The sequence below is a fragment of the Ctenopharyngodon idella genome, chromosome 19, assembly GCF_019924925.1.
Source record: "Ctenopharyngodon idella isolate HZGC_01 chromosome 19, HZGC01, whole genome shotgun sequence".
Classification (NCBI taxonomy): Eukaryota; Metazoa; Chordata; class Actinopteri; order Cypriniformes; family Xenocyprididae; genus Ctenopharyngodon; species Ctenopharyngodon idella.
In genome coordinates, this window is record NC_067238.1 from 27488644 (window position 1) to 27514351 (window position 25708).

General features: G+C 38.6%; 1 protein-coding gene across 17 annotated transcripts in view; it reads right to left on the minus strand.

Moving 5' to 3' along the window:
• The window catches only part of adgrb2 (adhesion G protein-coupled receptor B2), a 295083-nt gene that overhangs the window by 11299 nt on the left and 258076 nt on the right, over positions 1 to 25708 (minus strand). For 8 of the 17 annotated variants that reach the window (XM_051872963.1, XM_051872965.1, XM_051872960.1 and 5 more), the window contains 7 exons: positions 23382 to 23553; positions 15806 to 15898; positions 13870 to 13909; positions 13674 to 13688; positions 11979 to 12715; positions 8241 to 8276; positions 4261 to 4374 (listed from right to left, as the gene is read on the minus strand). In XM_051872963.1, the coding sequence (XP_051728923.1) occupies positions 4261 to 4374; positions 8241 to 8276; positions 11979 to 12715; positions 13674 to 13688; positions 13870 to 13909; positions 15806 to 15898; positions 23382 to 23553 (1207 nt within the window). The remainder of the gene's footprint in view (positions 1 to 4260; positions 4375 to 8240; positions 8277 to 11978; positions 12716 to 13673; positions 13689 to 13869; positions 13910 to 15805; positions 15899 to 23381; positions 23554 to 25708) is intronic. The other 9 variants (XM_051872966.1, XM_051872962.1, XM_051872977.1 and 6 more) reach the window with 4 other exon arrangements.

Sequence of the window (25708 nt, forward strand, 5' to 3'; positions counted from 1 at the left end):
CAACAAAAAGCTATGGTTGCACTTAGGGATGCAAAAAAGCGGAAAATTTCCAGAATTTTTGGAAACTTTCGGAAAATTCTGGAAACTTTCTAGAAATGTTGGAAATTTTCCAGACATTTTCCGCCCCTTTGCATCCCTAGTTGCACCTTGGAAAAAAAAAACAAAACAAAAAAACACTGTGGAAATGTAAACAACCTAATGTACAGAACTGATTACTAAATAGAAGACAAACCTTTTTTTTGATAAAATATTTAAATATTAAATTACAGGGTGGCTCATATTTTTACTTACAAAAAACATTTTTTATTTTAATAATTAACTGTAAAAGTTGCATACATTTTGAGTATTATACAGGAATTAACTGTACATTATATGGCAATTCATACTTTTTACTTCCAAAAACCATACTTTTTTTTTTTTTTTTTTCCAAGGAAGTTTGAGGTTTTTTTGATCCAGTTCATTATTAAAAAAATAGCTAAAAAATTGATAATTTGAAGCATCAGTCAAGTCCAAAAATGCGGGTTACGTGTATAAGTTTAATACTTAGTGTTAGGGGTTTGTTCAAATCTTTTATTATTACTAACCCCGCACATATATTTATGATGTTTACCCTTTCATTCAACAGTCAGTGGGAGTAAGAGCAGAAGTTTTCAGTTAATACATATTTCAAGAGCCAGACTGTTGCCTTCCTCTGCTCTCAAGTTCCCCGCTGTGTTCATTTGTAGGATCCCCATTAGCATGAATAGATTGAACACAGGGTACCAGTCCTTCATCCATTTGGGACCATATGGGGTGCCTCCGCTACAGCTATCAGCCCAGCTAGCATCTTCACTTAGAGGTTAACTGCCTTTCAAACTGCATCAAGCTCCATTCGCACTAACATGAGCAATTTAACAGACTGCAAGTGACTAAGGCGCCTCCACTGTCCCCATAGAAAAAAAGAACGAGATGAAGTGAACCCGTGGTACGGATGAGAGATTGAAGTCAGAGTATGTAGGAGGAAAATAGAGAGAAAGATGATTAGAAGGAATGGACAGTGTCTGGAAGGAGCCGTTTTTTTGATGTGTTAGAGACCCACTAAGCTCACTGTCCTCACCAGCTGTTAGAATGATCTAATGGGATAAAAGTCAAGTCTAGAATAAGACAGCAGGGGAAAAATGGCTTAGATTTTTCCCGAATGTGCACTCATCTCTTTACCGGCCCACACACACACATAACATGTTTCTGACCAAACGCACTTCATCTGAATCACCTTGTTGCTGGAAGAGTATGTGCGTACTTACCGTATACCGATCAGGTTAATTCTCACTTTAATGCAGATTTGTAGCTACATTGAGCAAAATTTGATTTTATGCGTTTATGATCTTTTACATAGTTTATTTTGATAAATTTAACTGGTTTATATGAATTTATATTTAAGGTTTTGTTTTAAATAAAAAGTTAAAGAAAGGGTTTAAAATGCACAAACACAATGACAGCGCAAGGCTGTGTGATTTACAGCAGTACATCACAACATCGCAGGGAATGTTCCACGCCGAGTTAGCACAGAAAAAACATGACCTAATGTGGAAAAAACACCCAACATTTAGTCCTCTACACCTCTTAGACTCTACAGGATTTACACTGCACCAATGAGAGCCTCTATAAATCAAGGCCCTGTCACACGGGGCTGGGAATACGGGGTCTGGTTGACATGCTTACGTTGGCTCTCTTTGTAAACGAAGCTCATTCTCCGTGTTAAAGGCTCGGATTGTCGTGGTGGAGGTGGAGGAGGAACCTGTGAAGGTGGCCGGATTGTTAGAGGGATTTAAAGACTACTGACATGGCACTTTTTAGCACAGCTTTAATTTTTGAGGTAGATGTGGTTTCATGAGGTAGACTGCCATGTTGAATGGCTGAATCCAGCAGGATTACGATCCACTGTAAAGGTAGTTAAATGGTGCATTTATGTCTTTTAGATCAGAGTTAGATCTTCATAAATGCGGAAAGAAAAAAAGCTCCTTTATGAATGAATTATGCCAACATTCAGTGGAAAATCACACCAGTCCTGACCTGAAGAAAAAAATCCAGTTAACTGATTGTTTTATAGGCACTGGGTTATTAGAATAATTACAAATGTGCAATTTTATTTTATCAAACTCTCTTGAACACCATTATTGCTGTAATTATAGTATTGTCAACATATTCAAAGACCTGTGGAATAAAATCAAAAGAATTTTATGCTGCAATTGCTTTCCCTTTGGGAAAGCATCATGACTCATCAATACTGTCAGAAGGAGTCTGTATACCATCAACACATTTATATGGAAAGAGTCTGATCCTCTGTAATATGAGGACATGAAATTCTGTCATGAAAACTCTCTGAGTGTTTGGCATGGTAATGTATATAACAGTGTTGATATATTTGGTTTTGACGGAATAGATCTGCTGCTGCTGCTGTTGGTTATTTCTGCTGCTGCTGCAGAGCAAGTACAGGACTTGCTACTGCCAATACAAACGTGACACACTGCTGTGAGCAAGTAAGACATGTTGCTGCTGTACAATATAGCATAAATAAAATACTGTACAAAATCTATACAAGTGGAGCTGGTGAAGGTGGAGGGTTTCTGAAAACATGCTGCAACTGCTACAACAAATACTGACCAAGTATTCGACGGTTGAGCAGAAAGATCATTGGCTACTGATACAGCAGGAACCAAATCAGCTGTGCCCTATTTAAGAATGATGCCTGTGCCATCTAGAGTTTCATGAGAGAACTTCATGTTTTCTTTTCTTCTGTATTTTAAGCTTTTATGTTCTGCATCAGTTTAAGTGCAAATCGCTCAATCTGTGTTTCAATGCTTCTGAATCCACCTAAATGTTTTTTTTTTCTTTCTTGACATTACTTCCCTGTTCAATTTAAGCCAAAGACTTGACTTGAGAGATGGCCATCCCTAGTTTAGTATTTTGGAGTGCCAATCAAATCACTCCAGTGGCCAGGGCCAGCCCAGGACACGCCTCTGGTGAAAAGTAATGCAGCACAACGATCTAAAGGCCTAACCTGGCCCATAACTGAGGCTGTAGACAGCATGATCCAAATGAAAAGTGAGCGAGCATGTGGCAAATTCCACCAATGTATACACAAATTGTGGACAGGTAATTATCCGGAGGGCATTTGTTTTTAAATCTTAATGACAAAAGCCTCTGGACACTGGCATATGGATGTTTGCAATGCTCCTTCCTCTAATAGAACATTAAAGATTCAGCAGTCTGGCTAATGGAAAGATGAACCGTCAGCTCTTTCCAGGGAAAGTAGATAGGAGACAGCGCTGCAGCAGGCAGGTGTACTTAGAGAAGCTTAATTGTGGGAGACTGAATATGATCCAACTATTAATACTGTATTAATTAGCTTACGAAACACAAGGCTCGGGGGAAAAGGAAAGCAGAGAATGCTCTGATAAAGATGTGTTTCCAAATACCAGGTGCATGTACAATTGCCTTTTAAACTTTTTTTTTTTTTCTTTAAATCCAAGTAAGTTAACAAACTGTTAACTCCCCATCATTTTTTTTTTTTTTAAAGGGACAGTTCACACAAAGATAAAAATCCTGTCATCATTTATTTACCCTCATGTCATTCCAAACCTGTATGCTTTTCTTTCTTTTGTGAAACATAAAAGAACATATTTTTTGAAACATGTTTTTGTCCATACAGGGAAAGTTATAGGGGTCCAAAACAACACTGGACCCCACTGACTTTCATTGTGTCTGTGTGTGTATATATATATATATATATATATATATATATATATATATATAAAAGAAAGTCCACTAAAGAATTTTTTTTTTTAACATTTTCAGTGTTTATCAGCTTATGCATATTGCATTTTAATCATATTTATTATCAAACTGTTTATGAAATTTAATCCCTGTAATTTTAAAGCAGTTTAAAAGGAATATGGTTCATTTTAAAGCAAGTTAAAAGGACATTAATACGTCCTCAAAACAAGAAGTTTTCTGCCTCCCAGGTAACAAATTATTTATGGAAATATCATTAGTGTTTCAGGTTTAAGTAAACTATTCAGTGCTCCAGTTGCTAAAACTCCTGCAGTGGTGCACGTGTGAGCATGGTGATTCATTAGTGACTTTGTAACGCAAATATACAGGATTTTTGCAAGCACGGGGTGAGTTTTTTTCACTTGAAGTGGTGCTTTGGGTGGTGTATGATTTTAACGTGTCAGGGATGGCTATAAGTGTGGGGTTTGCAGGTTAGAGGGGTCTTACCTTGAAGGAGGACATGGCAGGGTCCCTGTTATACCTGTCTATGGTGTGGAACTTGGTGGAGTGGTTGAGTTCATGGTACAGCTCTGAGTGTCTTTTGCGAGTGTGCATCACTTTCTGTAAGGAAGGGGAAAAACAAACAAAAAAACAAAAACAAAAGGAACAAAGCAAAAAATAAGAAAGGGCAGGCCAGGGAGGAGCTGTGTCGATGGTGATCGAGTTAAACTGCAAGACTAGGGTGACAATAAACACTCATCCTCTTGAAGGGTGGTGTTCTGATTGATTAATAAAAGTGATGGGTATCAAGCAATGTTAAAGCTCTCTGGTCAGTATCATTTCCTACTTACAGACACTTCCACCAATTCCCAGATTTAAATGGAGGTGGTTGGAAGCTGGCTGGACTGTTTTGTAGGAAAGACATGCAGTCATATTACTGAATGGGAGAAAGTGCAGTGCACAATATGGCAGAATAAGTCCCGCCTTCTAAATAAAAGAGCCAATCGCCAATTGGTAAAGTCATTGCGTCACTGCAGCTACCTTTAGAAGCTCCACTTGCTATAGAAACAGTCAGTGTTCTGAGGTGTTCAGTGACTGCATATGCGCATTGGATGGTTGAGCTTGAAAAAGTTTTCTGTTTAGAAACAAAATTTATGAAGTTGTTATCAAATTTCATCGGTTATTTTATGAAATTTAACGGTAAGCTTGGTGAACAGCTTTGGAGAATTTGATGTTTCCCCATTCAAAGATACTGAAGCTGTACTTGAATGCCTGAAATAGCTGCCCGAGAGGCTTTTCAAACATGGTCGCCGAGTGAAATGGCTTGCCTCAAAGAGACTTTGTTTGTAGTCACAGCTGGTATTCACACAGAGCTGACATGACACAGTTTTGCTCCAACCTTTCAACATCCATATGATGGTGTTGATTTCTAACCAAAAATGGAATTTTGAACTTGTTTACCGATTATTTTTGTTTTCAGTAAACAATTATCTAAGGATCTACTTATTTTAGGGCTACCAAATTTAAAGGATTAGTTCACTTTCAAATGAAAATTAGCCCAAGCTTTCCTCACGCTCAAGCCATCCTAGGTGTATATGACTTTCTTCTTTCTGATGAACACAATCAGAGAAATATGAATAAATATCCTGACGCATCCAAGCTTTATAATGGCAGTAAGCATTAACAAACGAGTATGAGCTGAAGAAAGTGTCTCCATCCACATCCATCCATCATAAACATATTCCACACAGCTTCGGGGGCTTAATAAAGGCCTTCTGAGGCGAAGCGATGCTTTTGTGTAAAAAAAAAAAAAATTCCATATTTAACAAGTTATGAAGTAAAATATGTAGCTTCCACCAGACCGCCTTCCGTATTCTACTTACAAAGAAAGCCTAAAACTCTCGCAGTTCAAAAAGCTTACATTACGTACTACGCCTTCCCTATTCAGCTTACGGAAAAAGTGTAACTGGCACGACACCAGTTTACACTTTCTTCTTAACTTGAATACGAAAGGTGGTCTAGCGGAAGCTAGATATTTTACTTCATAACTTGTTAAATATGGAAATTTTTCTTACACAAACACATCGCTTCGCTTCAGAAGGCCTTTATTAACCCCCCAGAGCCGTGTGGAATATGTTTATGATGGATGGAGGCACTTTCTTCAGCTCATACTCCTTTGGTAACGCTTACTGCCATTATAAAGCTCGGATGTGTCAGGATATTTATTAATATTTCTCCGATTGTGTTCATCAGAAAGAAGAAAGTCATATACACCTAGGATGGCTTGAGCGTGAGGAAAGCTTGGGGTAATTTTTATTTGAAAGTGAACTAATCCTTTAAATATGTACATCATTTAGAAAACATTTAAATTGTATACATTTTAAGGCATTTAATGTAGCACATTTACCTGTTTAAATTAATTCTGCCAGCACACAACAATCCAGCCTGACCAGCAAACAAGTGCACCAAACTCCAAACCAGCAAAACAGAGCGGTTTACTCGGGCTGGGAGGCTGACTAACCATTTATTTTTTATTTTTACACAAGAGCAATACAGATTTTATTTGAATATTTAGTTTTCTTTTTAAAGAGGATTTTAATGCATTAAAACTAAATGCACCACAAATTTTATTATGCATTTACAGGTATTGTTAAGCTCATTTGCATTTTGAAATGAATCACAGTAACAACAAAAATTTAAAATTATTTTAGTCACCTGACAACCCTAATGTATTTATTGGGACAGGAGGGAGATCTCATGCAGTATTGAGTAGGATGGAAAAGGTTATGAAGCTCTAAAAGCATCTGAATGTGTTAGTAACAAGACATACCTCTGTTTGAGAAGAAGCCTCCATACGGGAGAGCAAATGTCCAGTCATAACTTAACTTAAGCTTTCAAACATAATTGAAGAACAGCTAGTTTAAAAGCACACAAATGTGTTCTGGAAAAAATGGATGGAGAGGCTTTAGACTGGAGATTTGCTGGATCCTGCCATTTGATCATTCCATGGAGGTGCCCTCCAGGCTGCCTCAGTCATACACGTGCAATCTCTACTCGTCTCATTATGCCGTTTATCTCTTTCACACACACACTAATGCCACTCACTCCACACTTAAAGAGCTCTACACTGTTTCAGTGTTTCTGCAGCCTTGATTATTCTGTATTCAGAAACATTTTTGTATGTGGTGTCATGTTTAGTCATTATACAACACGCATTTTGATGACATATCAAAGATGTCATTTTGAAATAAGGTGAGCAGATTTCTGAAATGCAAACCACAGTAAATGTGATACTATTGTCACTATATTATTTGGACTTATGGACAACAGGAATGATGTATATATATATCAGGGGTGTGACGAGACAGCTCACGAGACGAGACGAGACGAAAGTGTTTTTAAGAAATCCTCAATGACGAAATACATGACTAGAAAAATATTCTTCAGGTGCATTTGAAATGTTTTAACTAATCACCCTGTAATGAATGTCATTTCATTAAAAATTAATAAGTTTTCTCTTAGTCTTATTAAGTGCAAACAATAAGTCAAAGAACTCTGAATATTCAAAGTGCAAATAGAGGCCACGTTTTTCTTCAAACATGATTCAGAGCTAAGAGATGGTTACAACTACACAACCCAAACTTTCAAACTGGGAGATATTTGCATGCATCAGAGAGCCACTTTCAAAATGCAGGGTATTGAAATTACACTTGAATGGGCGCTCGCGTTTTACTTTCGCAATTGTGCGTACTCTGGGTGAGGCTGTGCTGAGCGTGCATTTTACAATTTAAGACATTTGTCAGATGCTTAGGCTCTGTTGGGCAACGAATCCTCCGCCATGGTCTTGTCAGTCATCTCGTCACGTGATCAGTGAACTCTGAATCCTGCTGCAATATGTACGACTCTGCAGTTTGTGTTGGATGAGCTGGATAGGATTGAAGAGACCATTATCCAACTGAATTAAATGTTTTTTATTTCTATAAAAAGCAAAACAACAGTAGAGGCATAATGTAAACATAGCGGTGGCATATTCTATTCTAATTTCACCCTCACACTCCGTCATGCAATATCATGAGACAGCTTTTCACCTCAACGAGAAATCTCGTCACATTTTAATCTCTTGTGGCACAAGATCTCGTCACACCCCTAATATATATATATATAATATATATATATATATATATATATATACACAAATGACGAATAAAAAACAATATATATGTATAGAAAAACCTGCCAAAGTGGAATATATAGTCACCCTATTTTGAAATAATGCCGAAGAAGTCTAAGGAATCAAGGCATGTGAAACAATGAGCAGTTCTGCCATGGATAGGACTGTTGCTAATATACTAAATGCATGATGGGGGAAACAAGCACCAGTGCGGCAACTATCATTGGCTCCTTTGTGAGTCCATTAAAAAATCTCTAGCTAATGTTGGACAGAAGCACAAACACCAGTCTAAGGACAGATGGGGACGGGGTCTTACCTCAAAGTCCAGCTCAGAGTACCGTACTCTTTTCCTCTGGGGGAAGGGGGAGGGGGAGAGAAGACACCATCAATCACAAGTGCACATCTTTTAGCACCTGAGTAAACTTCGGCTCTGGCGCCCATGACGCATTTGTCTCATGCAGGTGCAGTGAGCATTAATACACCTCAGCTGACTGAACTGTTTTTCCAGTGGCTTTTTTCATGTTTGGTTTCAAACAGAACTTCTGCATGAATATACAGGAAAGGGGGTATTCACCTGCACAGGTGGGTGTGGGGTGGCGTCTTACTGCATAACAGCAGTGTAGTAGTTACAGCATTACAGTGTGCATAAGTAAAAATGTCCATGTAAAATAAAAAAAATCACCACAAATAAAGTAGTCAGAGAGAAATAAGATACTGTAATGTGTGCTTCCCATATCATATATCTAAAATGTGTTACATCTAATGTAATATATTTAATTACATAATTTTAGGCTGTTTAACTGGCAACCGGTTCAATAGGAAAAAAACTATTTTTTCCTCCATAAAACAGCATCAGTGATGATTATTTTAGCCTTTGATATTACAAAAAAGTATGCGTCTGCACATACTGTAAACAGCAGAAGCTGTGGTATGTTTGGAAAATGGCATAATATTTTATAAATGTCTCAGTTTGTAAACATCTCTAATTTTATGTAAACAGCAAAAACCACTTGCTCAGCAGGAACTTGCTCAGTTCCAACAATTTTTGTTTGCACATTTGCATGGTGCAATTTGCATGTACAGGGTCCAAAATGAACTTTTTGTCAGTTGAGAAAACTATCTGGCAATAAATATTCTTATTAGCCCTAAAGTGTAGTATAGTAGTATACAGTATGCAAAAGAACAATGTGTACTCTTTTTCCATGTCAAAGCTGGTTGAAAATCAACAATGTTATCCTTTGAGAATATATATTTGTCCTTGGAAAATGTGACTAGCTACCTTTGCCTAGCACATTAATGACCTAAGAGTGTAGCAACACATTCAGGATGAGCCAATCTGTGTCTCTCGTTGACATGACAACTGTCACACAATTCTGAAGACCTATTGTGGCGAGGAACAATTTCCCCCCCTCATTTTTTTAATACGAGGATAAGGACACAGTGACATCACATGGAGTTCTGTAGGAAAATATATATAAACTGCTGATGTAATATATCAGTTACATAATACATAAAATTCTAAAGTCTGAGGACATGTGAATCATAACAAATGTTTTCTTTAGTAGACGATTTTATGACCTTATAGACTATAGTGAATTTGCTCACACATTGGCAAGGGTAAGACTATCATTCTTAAAACAAGTAGGCTATATGTTACATGGCAAAGACTATTTTTATTTACATTAATTTACACTTTTGTGCATTAATTTTGGACCCTGGCATTGTAGCTTTAAGGTCCATTAAGTGTCATATGGACTTTTGAGAGGTTTCCTACATTTGTAAGTCAATCTGAAAAGCAAAGAGAATATTTCTATTTCCTGCTGTAATTGAGGCTTTAAAATGTCATATAAGAGATGCAATAATCTATAATAAAAAGAGTTTAAGTTATTCAAAACACATGTACAAATGCAGTTAACCAATAGTGTCTGTACACATTCTGTGGCAATATGTCACAAGCTCAAACTCACAGAACACAAACCAGTCAAGACCTGGGCATCTGCTACTTTGCTATTCACAAAGGGAGGATGAGACTGAGTCACGTTGTGTACCTTGTTTAAAGTGTGAGAAGTTAGTTGTTGACAAAGTAAAGTTACTTCAGGTGTCATTGGGCGAGTTAGGTGACAAGAAGCCAAAGCACTACAGACCCCGAAGTGTTCAAGCCCACTAAAATATCAATACCCAGAAACCTTTTCCTTTGTTACCCCAACCTTACATCGCCAAACTTGAGTCGGTTAGTTCTTTAGAGGAAAAGTACAATTTTAAAACTGGTGTATTGCAGGCTTTCCAGCTTGATGATTGATATGAAAATGATATGCAAAATGATATAAACTCTAACAACCTGCTGCTGTACAGGCACTTATGAGTAAGTGTGTGAAACAGAGATAGGAAGAGAATGAATGGGAAACATTTACTGTATTCCATAGGTAGGTCAGCTACCAAAGCATTAAAAAAGCATGTTTTCAAGTCAACATGAAATTAATAGCCCATTTTACTTCTGTAATGTGATTTTAGTTCAGAGTGAATCAGGGTGTTCAAGGACGGGAAAATGCCCAAAAACTTTAATTTATGGGAAATATAAGTTAATTGCCATTTGGCCCCAAACTAACTAGGCCTTATGAACGAAAGCTTAAAGCAAAATGTTCTCTGTTTACCAGTTACGTACCTCACTTACAATATATGATACACCATTCTGGTGTATTATTGTATTGTTATCATATTATATGGACTTTAATTTTTAGTGTTTCAATTTATAAAATGTATAATTTTACTGATGATATTTATTGCTAGAAAGCAGCAAAAATCACTGTTCAAAAATGATAAATATTTTGTTTGACCTCCTGAATCCAACATTTTGTGAAGCTTAAGCACTTCCATTTGGAGTTTCAGGCACTACTTGTTTTAGATGCAGAGCAAGTTATTACATTTCGATGAAGGACACTGTTTTATTTGTGCAAAAAAAGAACCTACTAATTTCATGCTGACTTTAAGTTTGACAACTGACTTTAGTTAGAAATTCTTGCCCTAGCCCCAAGAACTATGTGTAGGAGACAGAACGGGAAGGTTTTGTGTCATTTAATGAAGGAATGCAGGCTCTCTCAGGCACTTCCTCTGGCTGTTTCTCTCTCACCATCTGCTGTCCCTCCTTGTGGGGCTGTAGTGTAATTATAGAGAGAAGCACAACTGCACACACACATACAAACACACCCACCCCGATCCAGTCACCAAGTTGTGTAACAGCATGTTGACAGGGGACTCTGGGTATAGAAGGCACACCTGAATGCATTCCTGTGACGGACTGATGAGAGAGTTGCTAGATGATCAGTATGCATGGCGTCTCGGGGACTACAGATGATGTACCATCATCCAGCCCCAAAATGAAAGGAGACATTACTAATAAGATAAATCAGCCTTGGTAATGCTCTCCTGTAACAGGTATTGCTCTCCTGTAACAACACTTTAAAGGGAGAGTTCACCCAAAAATAATTATTTACCCACCCTCATGTCATTCTAAACAAGTATGACTTTCTTTTTTCTGCGGAACGTATGGATGGGTTCTAGTGTTGTTTTGGACCCCGTTGACTTTCATTGTATAGACAAAAGGTACAAATAAACTCTTCAAGATATCTTCTTTCATCTTTCACAGAAGAAAGAATGTCATACATGTTGGGAACGACATGTACATGATGACGATTTTCATTTTTTTGGGAGAGCTAGCCCTTTAATCGTAATTTGTCTGTTGCTAGGTAAGATTTGCTTGTGTGTTTGGGTCGGTGTGTTTGCAATCACTGCATTCATGCTTGGTTTCATCTCTGTGATGTTTTTTTTTTGTACTGATCTACTTGACATTTTCCTGCCAGCATGATTCTTTGTGTTATGTGGTCCCCAGTTCCCTTTTTCCTAGCAAGAATGGCAGGAGATTACAGCACTATTGTGCTCCTAGGTTGTACACCACAATTGCAAACCACAGGTGGTTTCCAAAATACCCTGGGACATTCAGAAGCGACGGTTGTTCTAGATTGTGAAAGAATGAACCCCTACTTTAACCCCTACTTACTTCCAAAGATCCAGCCGAGAGGCTGGTGTTGGTGCTGCCCAGGTTGCGGGGAAGGGTTCTGGTGCGCTCCACCGTTCCCGAGGTGAGGATCTGCCGGACAGAGGGACGATTCTGCTTGACCTGCAGGGTGTGGGTGTTGGTGTGCGTGTGCCCGGTGTGGGCCGGCAACTGTTTGAGCGTGCCGTAGGAGCGGTTTAGGTTCATGCTGATGTGGTCCACAGCTGCAAAGTCTGCGGGGTATGCCTCGCTCTCAGCTGGATGCAGAGTCAGAGGTGAAGGGGGCGGAGGAAAGGGAGGGTCATCTACAGTAATGTTTAGGGGCTTCCCCTCTTCCCGGGTTGGAGGAGAGGGCTTGAGACTGACTGTCCGACGTGGCAACACCATGTAGTCCCCTTCCCCACCTCCGCCAGCTGAATCCTGGGTGGAAGAAGGGTTTGGTCGGGCCCAACCCAGCCCACTCTCGGTGCACAGGTAGATGGGTCCGGATCGCTGATGCTGGCCTTGTTGCTCCACATTAACCTCCTTCTTCAGTGGCTGCTCGCTTAGCTCATTCAAGGGACCCAAAGCAGGTACCTGCACCAGGAGGTTAGGGGGTGGGATGTTCCCAGGCAGGCTGCTGAAATTAACGCCTTCCTGATGAGCTGCCAACTTGGGGTCGTCCTCGTCATCCAGGGAGATGCGGGATAGTGTGCCAGTTATGGTAGCAGGGTTACAGGTGTTTACCTCCTTAAAGATGACTGAGGTAAGGGAGAAAGGAAAAGAGAAAGAGAACAGATAGACAGAAGTGGGGAGGAAGAAAGAGACAGGAGCAGAGGTCGAGTGCACAAGATCACACAGATGGACAGAGTGGCAAAGAGCAGAGAGAGAGAGAAAACAATCATAACAGAAAGTTGGATGGTGAAATGATACATGACAGAAAAGGAAAAGGGAGGGATAGAAGATGAATGCACAGGAGTTCCCAAAGGTATAGAACCCAGATGTTTTGGAGAGAGGTTGAAGCAGTGACAGAGTAAGCAAGATTGATTCATGTGGGGGTAGAGAGAATGTGATCGGTGGAGGGAATGATGGGAAAAGAGACAAAGGAAAATGAGCTCAGTTACGTAGAAATGGAGCGTGTCAATGCAGAGGTCAGAAGAGCAGGGAAGGGTCAAGGGGTGCAGAAGGCAGTGAGGGCAAGAAAGGACAAACATTTTCAGGCAGGTGAGTTAGTATCTGGGATTCTCAGCATGCAAAAGTGGGACAGTTGCAAAGGCTGGTGCCTACAGCAGGAGTTCAGTCGAATTAAGTAGGGTTAGCAGGCAAAGCCATGCACCTCTAAGGGAAAAACCATCAGCCGTAAAGATCTAACCATTTTATACATCATTTATAAGGTCACATAACTGTCAAAAGCTGAAATGGGAAAAAACTTAAATAAATAAATAACTTACACATAAAAGAAAAATAAAAAACTTTCCTTTGATTTAAAAACTACTAGAATTTTGTAAGGTTAATATTATTATAATGGCAGTTTCTCATCCACAAAATTGACCAAAAATGTATCCAAGCTAAAATGAATGCCCTAATATGCTGAAGATGATAAGGGTATGGTAATCAAAGAGCAAACATGCACATTTTGTATGTCAATTTATGCAAATACTATCGTCTAACACAAATGCCATACAAACAGGAATGTTCCAACTTAAGAGTGAGACTTACATGGGTGTCCTCTCTCTGCAAGTGAGGGGGAGATAACGATGTGCAGGGTTAACTTTACATTAACAAACTTAACCAAACAAACAGCATTAGAACCAGGGCAATGTGAAAGAACCAGTGAGGAAAGTGCAAAAATGAGAAAGCAAAGAGGTACAACAGCGATAGTGAAAGGCAAAATGGAGGGTCCAGAAATACTTACCCGTTTGACACGCCAAGTCCACATCTTTCTCAAAGTCCGTCTGTTGAGGTGAATGAAGGACAGAAGAAAGATTACTTAAGCTTGTTACAAATGTCCATAAGTGTTTATATAGATGGCATTTCTTGATAATTTACATACAGTCAAACAGCTTTGGTATGGTGAAGGGTGGAGCTGAGCGCAGTTACAGACAGTATGTGGTGGTTTAAGTCCATCAAAAAGAAACAAAATGTTCATTTTAGCAATCACCACACAGTATTTCGACAAAGCCCTAGTTTAATGCAACACATCTGCAACACCTTTACAATAAAAAGCAGATCCCTTAGCACCAGCACTAATTACAATGAAGCGAAGTGAAAATAAATTAGCATACTGCAGTCTGACACAGCTGGGCTTGACTTTCCAAACAAAAGCATATTATTTTTATGAAAAGAGTGTAGGACCTTTAAAAAAAGATACAGTACAATGGACGCAAACTGACTGTGTCCCTCAGGGTAAACCGAAAACGTCCATCCCAGAGCAGCTCTTTTTAACTCCAGGCCTTCATTTGAATGCAGCGTTGGCTACTGCTGCCAAAAGAATTGACTCTCAAAGGAGTTCAAAACAAAGCTTTAGTCAGGGCATTACACTGTGGAGCAATTTTAGTATTCCCAGTGAGAGCAACTTGTATGTATGCATATACCTGTGTGTTGAAGTTGAAGGAAAAGGCAAGAAAAGAGACCTGCCACAGCCATTGAAACTAAGTTACTTTGCACTACATAAATTGAAGTCAGATCTGCTGACAGCTAGCCACTTATCTAATTAGCGGGCTAATATGCTCACAGTACACAGTCAGCTACACTCTAAAATTGACAGCACTAACTCTAGAGCAAACACATGCAATCACATTCATTTCAAAGACGTACTGTCATATGATTTTGCTCCAGGACTATGCTTTGGCTCTGGTGGAGAACGTGGGCATGGTTGTGGTTGAGTGTATGCATGTGGTTGTGGTTCAGGGTGTGAGTGTGGTTTTTGTCGAGCGTGTGGTTGAGAGTATGGACGTGGTTGTGGTTGAGGCCGTGGGCGTGGTTGTGATTGAGAAGGTGGGTGTGGTTCAGAGCCTGAGTGTGGTTCTGGTGGAGAATGTGGGTATGGTTATGGCTGTGTCCGTGACTGTGATTGGCCAAGGCTAGAGGAGGGTGGGCGGGGCAGGTTTGGTGGCAGCCTTGGCAGCACCCAGGTGAATAGCGGAGCGAGCCACACTGCTCCTGACTGTAGAGGCTGGGCCGGTGTGGGCACTTCTGCCGGCAAAGAGGCAGAACGGAGAGAAAGGAAGAGAGAGAGGAAAAGTGAGCGGTGAGCTGAGGAAAGAAAGTGGAAAGGTGGAGCAGACCTGCAGGGGCGGCGATCCCTCTCATCCAAACCGATCCACACACACACAATTGAAGAGTTCCTGCTGTAGTTACCATGGCTACATGCAAGTCTAGTCTTTGACATGAACAAATCACTGCAGGGCACTGGGTAAAGGGCTTAAAAGTGATATGAAATTGCCCCATAAGGTTATAAATGCTAAATATGTTACTGAGGTGCTTGATTGCTTTCTTGTATAGAATATAATTATAGGTCAGTTTATTTATAACTAGTTCAACCTTATTTCAATATGTGCAATGCTATTCAAAAAGCTTCTGATTTCAAGCACTTATGTCTCTAACTGAACACATATTGTACAACTTCAATCTAAATACTAGAAACTGCACAAAAAGGTGCATAGATGGGAGATGACCAGGATTTTCAACCTTCTGTAATAGTCTTTCGCATTCGGCGAGCCACCTGCTCCGATTTACAATACAAATCCCATTTGAAACACAATCACCCTGTAGCCCATGCTGTTTAAGAGAGGATGAGCCGACCCTCTGAGAGTCCCATGTGAGATGAGATGGAATGGAATGCTATTCACCATGATCTGCACCTGGCCGTTCTTGCAGGAGTCCGGAGAGTTTTCACTGTCGTCTTTGCAGCCACCCATCCTGCAGCGCACTGCATCCTGCACCTAAGGTGGGAAGACATGGGTACAAACCAGGGTAAATCACAGAGGCTCAAATGTAAATCTAAAAGGATGGAATATACAGTATTGTATACAGCCCCCGTTTGCAGCCGCTATGCGCCCTCGATGCGCACTTTTGATGAGCCCGCAAGTCTGCGAGCTACGCAGAGGACTTCTACCCGGCAGTTAATGCGGCATTACGTCATGAAAGTGTGGACTGTGGAAGACCGTGAAGGGTTAGGGTGGCATTTGGGACAGGGCCTTAGGAGATCGCGAGTGCAAAAAGACTTAAAAACGCTAACAGTCAAAGAAAAGCTTAGAGTCATGTGACTTTCATGTTTGCGTGCCTCGTTGATGGGACCAAACTTCTCCCATATATGATTTTAAAGCACAAGACGGTACCCATATTTCAAAACTACAATAAGATTTCACTTCTACGGTTAATGAAATTTTGGTAGGAAATATTTCACTATGAGATGGATAGCCTAATTGTTAATTCAGATGGGCTACATGTTATTTTTACTGTATGCCAAAGAGTGTTTATTTTTAAATGTGATCGTTGGTACATTTCACCAGTATTTACCATATTTTCAATACAAAAATTAAAATATGAAAAATATGCAATATGAAAATTATTTTCAAATAAAAGCATTTTTATATATTATTGGTCTTCAAAATGCCTTTTATGGGGGGGTCGTCCTATAATCAGGGTCGTCTTATATTCGAAAAAATATGGTAAAACAAGAAAGCAACCAAACAAACAAACATCATCATTTCAAACCTCTATAAAGACAATCATACAACAGCAGAATATGGTTGTCAGTTCTGTTTGTGTTCAAACACAATTCAGCTATAAAAGAGAGTGTCAACTGCATTCTATAACCATAGTGACTCTTAAAATTTCAGGAGTCACAGTTGAATTTTAAGAGTGAGTTCGGTTAGAATGTGCTATATGAACGGAACCGCAGTCGATTAGTTTTCCGTCAAGAGTGTGCTTTGCAGGTGTCAATCACTAATGTTAGGGTTGTCAGTCTCTCCCAGTTTCTGAAAAATGGCAGAAAATGAGTGTGTGGTCGGAGAGAGACAAAAGAAGGTTTCGGCAGAGGGGGAATACAAAGAAATGAAAACCGTAATGTTGTCAACACAGATCAGAGCGGATAAAAGCAGTAGTGAGAATGTCTTACAATGCAGATTAAACATATGTTTTACTATCAATATCTGTCATTTTGGTTTTGGCATTCAGTGTTAGAGAAGAGGATTTATTTTTTATGTTTAAATGTTATTATTTTTGTTAACTGTTTTTCATTATAGTCATCAATCTCTGTATAACATGTAGACTGTCACTGATTGTTATATCGTTATATCAAGATTGTTATATCATTATAAGGACAAAAAATGAATAGGAGGGGTGAATATCTTTCCACAGTTATGTTAACATGGAACTAATGATGATAGTAAATATCCTAAAGACACTAGCAGCTTCTATTCACTCAGGAGAATCTTTTGGTTTAATCTAGTTAGCTTAGTAATCTACAGAGGGCATCCATATGCAGTTTCTCATAAAACTTTGATGTTAGTTTATATTCCTAAGTGACAAACATTGCAGTGAGCCTGTCTGCATTTCTGCAGGAAGGGTTTACATAACTGCAAATGCAAATGCTCTACAACAATAGGGAGGAAGACACTCCCTTTCATCAAAAAAAAAAAAAAAAAAAAGACAATGTGATAGGCTGTTTCCCCTGACGACAGCGTAGCCTTAGCAACGGGATGCCACTCATTTGCATACAGATTTATGGCCACAACGCCTACAGAATGACCAAGTGAAAGCACAGTGTCTCCTAACTGGGAAGATCAGAGCTCTTGTTGCCAACAAAGGCATAATAACTGAGATTTTCTTATACTATCTGGATGCACGACAATGGCCCCTCTCAGGAGATCTAATCACAAGAGGACAGAGTTAAATACTGGTGTAAACTGATGTCTTAGAAATGCACTCTGATTTGATTGATCAAGCACTGTCAGAAGAAAAAAAAAGTGCAAAAATTGTACCTTTAGGGGTACAACAGATTGTCACTGGGGCAGTACCCATAAAGGGACAACTTTGTACCTTAAAAAGGTGCATATTTGTACCCTTAGGTAATAATATATACCCTTAAGGTACTACTATGAGGGTAAATAACGTACAGAGATGTCCCTTTGATATTACTTCCCCAGTGATAAGGTGTTGTACCACTAAAGGTATAATTTTTGCACATTTCTTCAGAGAGTGAACCGCATTCGGGAAGTGGTTTGGGAAACATGAGCATATCATATAATGCAGCCTGATATCATTAGTATTTGTAGGTATGTAATGCTTACATATAAATTTATATATATTTGGTTATACGCTCCTTCAGAATGAATCGAATCCGGCTCATGAAATTTATTATAATGTCAGTTATAATGTCAAATTCAGTAATTGTGTATATAAATTTGATGTCACTGAACATATTTCATTGATTAAATACAATAAAATCCAACAATTCATTTCATGAATTTAATATGTTATGAACCTAGTAGAATTAATAAATATTAGTATGTTTTTAAATGCTTACGTTAGATGCTGCCAACACATTAATAACGTATGTTTTAGTATCCAACATGCCTATGATTACTAATCAGATCATATTGAATAACCAAACATAATATAAGCTACTGTTACTGTAGACAACTTAATTGGAAAATACACATACAATACATTTACAATGTACAAAAATATTTGTCAATTAAATGCTTTTTAAAGCTTTCTATTCATCAAAAGTATCACAGTTTCCACAAAAATATTAAGCAGCACAACTGTCTTTAACATTAATAATAAGAAGAAATGTTCCTCGAGTGGCAAATCAACATATTAGAATGATTTCTGAAGGATCATGTGACACTGAAGACTGGAGTAATGATGCTGAAAATCCAGCTTTGTCATCACAGGAATTAATTGCATTTAAAAATATATTAAAATAGAAAACAGTTGTTTTAAATTAAATTATATTTCACAAAATGTACTGTTTTAACTGCATTTTTAATCAAATAAACGCAGCCTTGGTGAACTTAGAGAGACTTCTTTCAAAAACATAAAAAAATAATCTTACGGACCCCAAACTTTTAAATGGTAGTGAACACGCACAAGACTTTACAGAACATCTTTGGTTCGCCTGATCCCAGACCCTCCTCTTGACAAAGTGTTCACTGGAGGCACAATTGAGACACATGTTAATTCTACAACATATTGTACATATCCCAAGTGTTTGATCTGCCACGACCTTTATGGTTTGCAAAGGTTACACGCTGAACAAATGACACTTTAATCTACTCACGTCCTCAGAATAGCATCAAGCATATGCTGTAGAAACACTTTATTTATTGACTGCACATTCTCTGCACTGTTTAGTAAATCCCTTCTCTTTCTATTCAACTGAGCATGAGTTATCATGCTGCAACACTATTCACTGGCCTAGACCGGAATATGTAATCAGTCTGCCTCCCTCCCCACTACTAAAATCACGATGTGCAGGAACACTAGGCTGTTTCGCAACACAGAGCAAGAGACGGTCTCATTCTCAGAGTTTGTTTATGGATGACTGTCTGCTGAGTCAAAGCTGTAGACGTATCAGAGTGACAGCCGATGGCATGCCTTCTAGACGCTCTCTATCTTCACTAATGCATGAGAACAAACTATTCCCCCACTCATTTGCCTGTGCTAATCATGAATGCTGCCTTTCCATTGTTGCCTCAGCCATTTCAAAGTGTAATTCGCACATCAAACTGCATACAGCGCAAGGATCCGGTGCACAAACTCCACTCCACTCTCTTGTTTTGCTAAAGCTATTAGGGATTACATCAAAGCCTTGCCAGGGATTTTCATATATTTACTAAAATAATACCAGGATTTATTTTACTCTAATCCGTTGGTTTTGCGATATTGATTTAACATATATGGCTTAGCGATTTGGAACTGATTTTTTCTCTACCTTCTCAAACTCCATCAGCATATTTTGATTTACCAGATACATGAAAGTCAGCCAAGTTACCACAGTACATGCTGGAGAGGTGAAACTGTCACATTTTGGCTACAGTGTGACTATTGTTTGACCCCCAAGATGATTTATTTATGGCTGCTCAGATCAACCCATTATTACGTGAAAGCGGTGCATGCTATTTCAAAAAATTTATTATGTCTGCGGTCTAAGCCAAGTTTCATTCCTAAGTGAACCTTAAAATAATGGACTGAAATAAAACTCCTCCTGCAATCTCCATTTAAATACACCTCTGACTGTCCTCCAGGACTGGCAGTATAATAGTGCAACTTTTATTTTTTTTATACTGTTATGGCCAATCACACACACATAATTGGGGCAGTCATGACCTAATGGTTAGGGAGTCATACTGGTAACCCAAAGGTTATGGGTTAGATTCTCAATACCGGTAGAAAATGACTGAGGTGCCCTTGAGCAAGGCATCTAAACCCCAATCACTCACTGGGCACCACGGCAAAAATGACTTCCCAGTGCTCTGGGTGTGTGTGTCCATGGTTTGCAATTTGTGTGTGTGCACTACTCACGCTTTCTAATGTGTGTGCACTAACTTGGATGGGTTAAATGGGTTACCATACTTGGCCTTCACATGTCACTTTCACTTTCCCCTAAACATAATTTAAAGTCATTATTGTGTTAAATGAGAAAAGCATCAAATAGACATTACAAAAAGTAGCTTTAGAAAGAAATTTTTTATTTGCTTTAACATAGAATTTTTTACACATGAGGTTGAGTAAATGATGACAGAATTTTCATTTTTGGGTGAACTATACCTTTAATGGGTTTTTTTTATTAATATGGAAATACAATCCCAATTCCAAAAAAGTTGGGACACTGTACAAATTGTGAATAAAAAAGGAATGCAATAATTTACAAATCTCATAAACTTATATTTTATTCACAATAGAATATAGATAACATATCAAATGTTGAAAGTGAGACATTTTGAAATGTCATGCCAAATATTGGCTCATTTTGGATTTCATGAGAGCTACACATTCCAAAAAAGTTGGGACAGGTAGCAATAAGAGGCCGGAAAAGTTAAATGTACATATAAGGAACAGCTGGAGGACCAATTTGCAACTTATTAGGTCAATTGGCAACATGATTGGGTATAAAAAGAGCCTCTCAGAGTGGCAGTGTCTCTCAGAAGTCAAGATGGGCAGAGGATCACCAATTCCCCCAATGCTGCGGCGAAAAATAGTGGAGCAGTATCAGAAAGGAGTTTCTCAGAGAAAAATTGCAAAGAGTTTGAAGTTATCGTCATCTACAGTGCATAATATCATCCAAAGATTCAGAGAATCTGGAACAATCTCTGTGCGTAAGGGTCAAGGCCGGAAAACCATACTGGATGCCTGTGATCTTCGGGCCCTTAGACGGCACTGCATCACATACAGGAATGCTACTGTAATGGAAATCACAACATGGGCTCAGGAATACTTCCAGAAAACATTGTCGGTGAACACAATCCACCGTGCCATTCGCCGTTGCCGGCTAAATCTCCATAGGTCAAAAAAGAAGCCATATCTAAACATGATCCAGAAGCGCAGGCGTTTTCTCTGGGCCAAGGCTCATTTAAAATGGACTGTGGCAAAGTGGAAAACTGTTCTGTGGTCAGACGAATTTAAAATTTGAAGTTCTTTTGTGGAAAACTGGGACGCCATGTCATCCAGACTAAAGAGGACAAGGACAACCCAAGTTGTTATCAGCGCTCAGTTCAGAAGCCTGCATCTCTGATGGTATGGGGTTGCATGAGTGCGTGTGGCATGGGCAGCTTACACATCTGGAAAGGCACCATCAATGCTGAAAGGTATATCCAAGTTCTAGAACAACATATGCTCCCATCCAGATGTCGTCTCTTTCAGGGAAGACCTCGCATTTTCCAACATGACAATGCCAGACCACATACTGCATCAATTACAACATCATGGCTGCGTAGAAGAAGGATCCGGGTACTGAAATGGCCAGCCTGCAGTCCAGATCTTTCACCCATAGAAAACATTTGGCGCATCATAAAGAGGAAGATGCGACAAAGAAGACCTAAGACAGTTGAGCAACTAGAAGCCTGTATTAGACAAGAATGGGACAACATTCCTATTCCTAAACTTGAGCAACTTGTCTCCTCAGTCCCCAGATGTTTGCAGACTGTTATAAAAAGAAGAGGGGATGCCACACAGTGGTAAACATGGCCTTGTCCCAACTTTTTTGAGATGTGTTGATGCCATGAAATTTAAAATCAACTTATTTTTCCCTTAAAATGATACATTTTCTCAGTTTAAACATTTGATATGTCATCTATGTTGTATTCTGAATAAAATATTGAAATTTGAAACTTCCACATCATTGCATTCCTTTTTTATTCACAATTTGTACAGTGTCCCAACTTTTTTGGAATCGGGTTTGTACAAAATTATATTTTTAATGAAAAGATACTCTAAATAAGAAACTAAAACTGCCAGTAGGTGGCGGTAAATGTCTTAATGAGTAAGTCATTGTGTCATTCATTCATTCGATTCGTTCAAATGGCTGATTCATTCATGAATGAAGTAAATGGCTCTCTTTATGAATGGGTCATTGATTCAAAATGCGGATTCATTCAGAAACACTGCTGTGTGTTGCTCGGAGACACACAGTTCTGCTCTGGCTTACTGGTAATATTTTTGTTGGCAAAATTGAGCAAAAACAGACAATATTGTGTCTAAAATAACACAGTACTAACATTATTGAGCTGTTGTATAAAATCTTATACATTTGCACTTGTGGTATTGGGGATAACCACACTTGTGTGTTATTGGGCTTGTTACTCCAGCGATATAAATCATATGATATAAATATGAGACCGGGGCATACAGGGGCATTTTTGCCCTGATACCTTAAATTTTCGGGGCATTCTAACTGCTTTCTATAGGCTCTCAGGCTCTAGATTTGGTGTGGGGCGGGTACGTTAAATGTATTAACGCATCATTTTTTCCCGTAACTAATTAATTAAATGAACACGTTAAATCACATTAAACACGTGTATATATATATATATATATAATATATATATACACATATACATACACACACACACACACACACACACACACAGACGTACACACATACACACGTTACCATTGGTTTATTTTTTAATTTTTAATTTTTTTTTGCTGAATAGACAGTTGAAAAGAACTATTAATGAATTAAATGCATCCTATAAATTCATAAAATATTGATTCTTTTCAAAAAAATATTACTGACGCCAAACTTATGTTTTTATTTAATACAATTAATAGTATATTAAATGAATATCCTAAGATAACATGTTCACTTTGACATCCCTAAGAACATTTATTACAAATTTTGCTTCTTTCCTTCACCGGACCCCAGTCTCATTTCACATTCAACATTAGGGTTGTAAAAAAAAGCAACCCACTGACCTCTCGGCGCATGGCACAGTGCACGGTGATGATGACGAATCCCTGGACTGAGTCAAAGACAGCGAAGAGCACCTGGAAGAGGGTTGATCGGCGGTCTGTGATGGCCAGCACAGCTGACATCCACGTGAGTGCCAACAGAGGGAGAACCACACAAGAGCTCCATAATGACGCCCTATGCAGAGAGAGTACAGAGCAAAATGCATTTCATCCTCTGTGCAGTAAGGTGGTGATATCACTGCACCTGGAATCATTAGCCATTAAGATCAACTATTATCACGATTAGAGTCAAGCTATGGGAGCATTGATGAGGTTTAGAAACCAGCACAGCACAGGCATTTAACTGAGTGTCAATACAGCGTCAATTTATGTGCAATTAGTGGTAATAAGTAAAAACCCGATATCCCAGATCAACTGGTTGCTACATTTTGTGTATGCAACATACTGAGTATTGAGAGAGTATATTTAAAAATGTACCACAGTTACCAAATTATATTACCGAATTTTTGAGTACTATATTTATGAATACACTTAACATGAGGTAACTTGGTGTGAGCCACCTGTCATCAAACAGAAAAAAAACAGTATTAATTTATTTTATTTCACAATTTTTATTTTATGTTTTAGGAAAATACGGTTACCATGATCCATTTTTGAATGAATGAATAAAACATGATCAAGCAAAGATAGTCCATTCGATAGTCCACTTTAGACATTCTCCTAACTATAAGTAACTTTGCATTTACATGTCAACTAGCAGTCAACAGAGTATTAGTAGACTGTCTGCTTAATATCTGCTAACACTTTATTTTGATGCTCCCACAACAGACATTCTACTGACTTTGCAAGAACATGCCAACTTATTCTACTGACCCTAACTGAACAATCTACTAACACTCTAATAAAAGTTAGTTGACATGTAGTTGCAAAGTTACTTATAGTTAGTAGAATGTCAAAAGTAGACTACTGAAATAAAGTGTAACCTATTATTGTTTTTGTTTTTTTCTTCAATTCACAGACACACATGGTCAATCCATTTAGGACACACTCTCAGTTTGTTTGTAAATCAGACAAATAATTGGTGTTCATAATGCTGAGCACTCATGCTAACACGCCCTAACAGATTTCCAACATGTTGCTAATCCTACAGGAGTGTTTTGGTTCTGCATCATGCAGAGCCTATTTAGATAAATATTAGGTGTCAGTATGGACTTGTCTGCTTAAGCTCAGCGAAGCAAGGGCTCACCACAGCTGGGCATCAATTTAACATCTTCACGCTGCACTGACTCAGTCTCCTGCGTGTGACTGTGATGGGACGGACATTAGCAATGAGACAAAATGAATTCTCATGCTCATATAAGAGCAATGCAGAAAAAGGAAGACAAGGTTGACTTGGTATATGTAAAATAGCATGACTCAAATTCAATGTCCTCCCCTAACTAACTGTGGAGAGAAAGCATGGGGTTTGGATGGAGCAGGAACTCTGGTATCAGAGAAAATGAGGCAATCGGTGGGATCATGTGAACATGGTCCACCCAAACTTCCTTTAGGAAGTCCTCTTCATTAATTTCGATGAATGGAAGCTGTATTATGGCGCCACACACACATGCCCAATATTTACACTCAGATAGCTGAGACAGAAAAAATGCAGACAGCAAGAATGAGATGAGGAAGAAAAAAAATGACAGAGAAAGAAGAACAGAGAAGCGATATCATTCATTTCATTATCATTTCAATAACATGACTCCCTCCAGCAAATAGAGGAGACGAGTCCAATTTATCCAAAGCCAAAAGAATCAGAGGTGGCCCTTGATCCACACTCTGGTTCTTTACCTCTTCAAAGAGCACACCGTGTTTGTGTGTATGTGCATTTATTTGTGCTTTCGATACGGCTGTCAATTTAACACATTAATTAATTATTTTTTAATTAATTATTATAATAATACGAATTATGATGCCCCTGTCATGTACATAAGGGATGCAGGTGTACCACTGAACCAATGTTTTTGCAACAGGCTACAGTCAGCACAGCAAAAAGCCCTGTTAGGGATATTTTTGTCTGATTTTCAAGGTAAAATATTTTAAAAACCTTGAAATAAGATAATTAACTAAATTTACAACATTACACATATTAGGACTTTTAGTCATAGACTGGATCTTGAATATAAGTGTATTTTGTCAGTGGAAGATTTTTTTTTTTTTTTCACTTGTTTTTAAATTTTGTACTAAATACAAGTGAAATAATTGGCCTGTGGCAAGACAAAATACACTTGTATCAAAGGCACAATCTTTTAATAACAAATCTTAATATTTTACACAATTAGACAAAA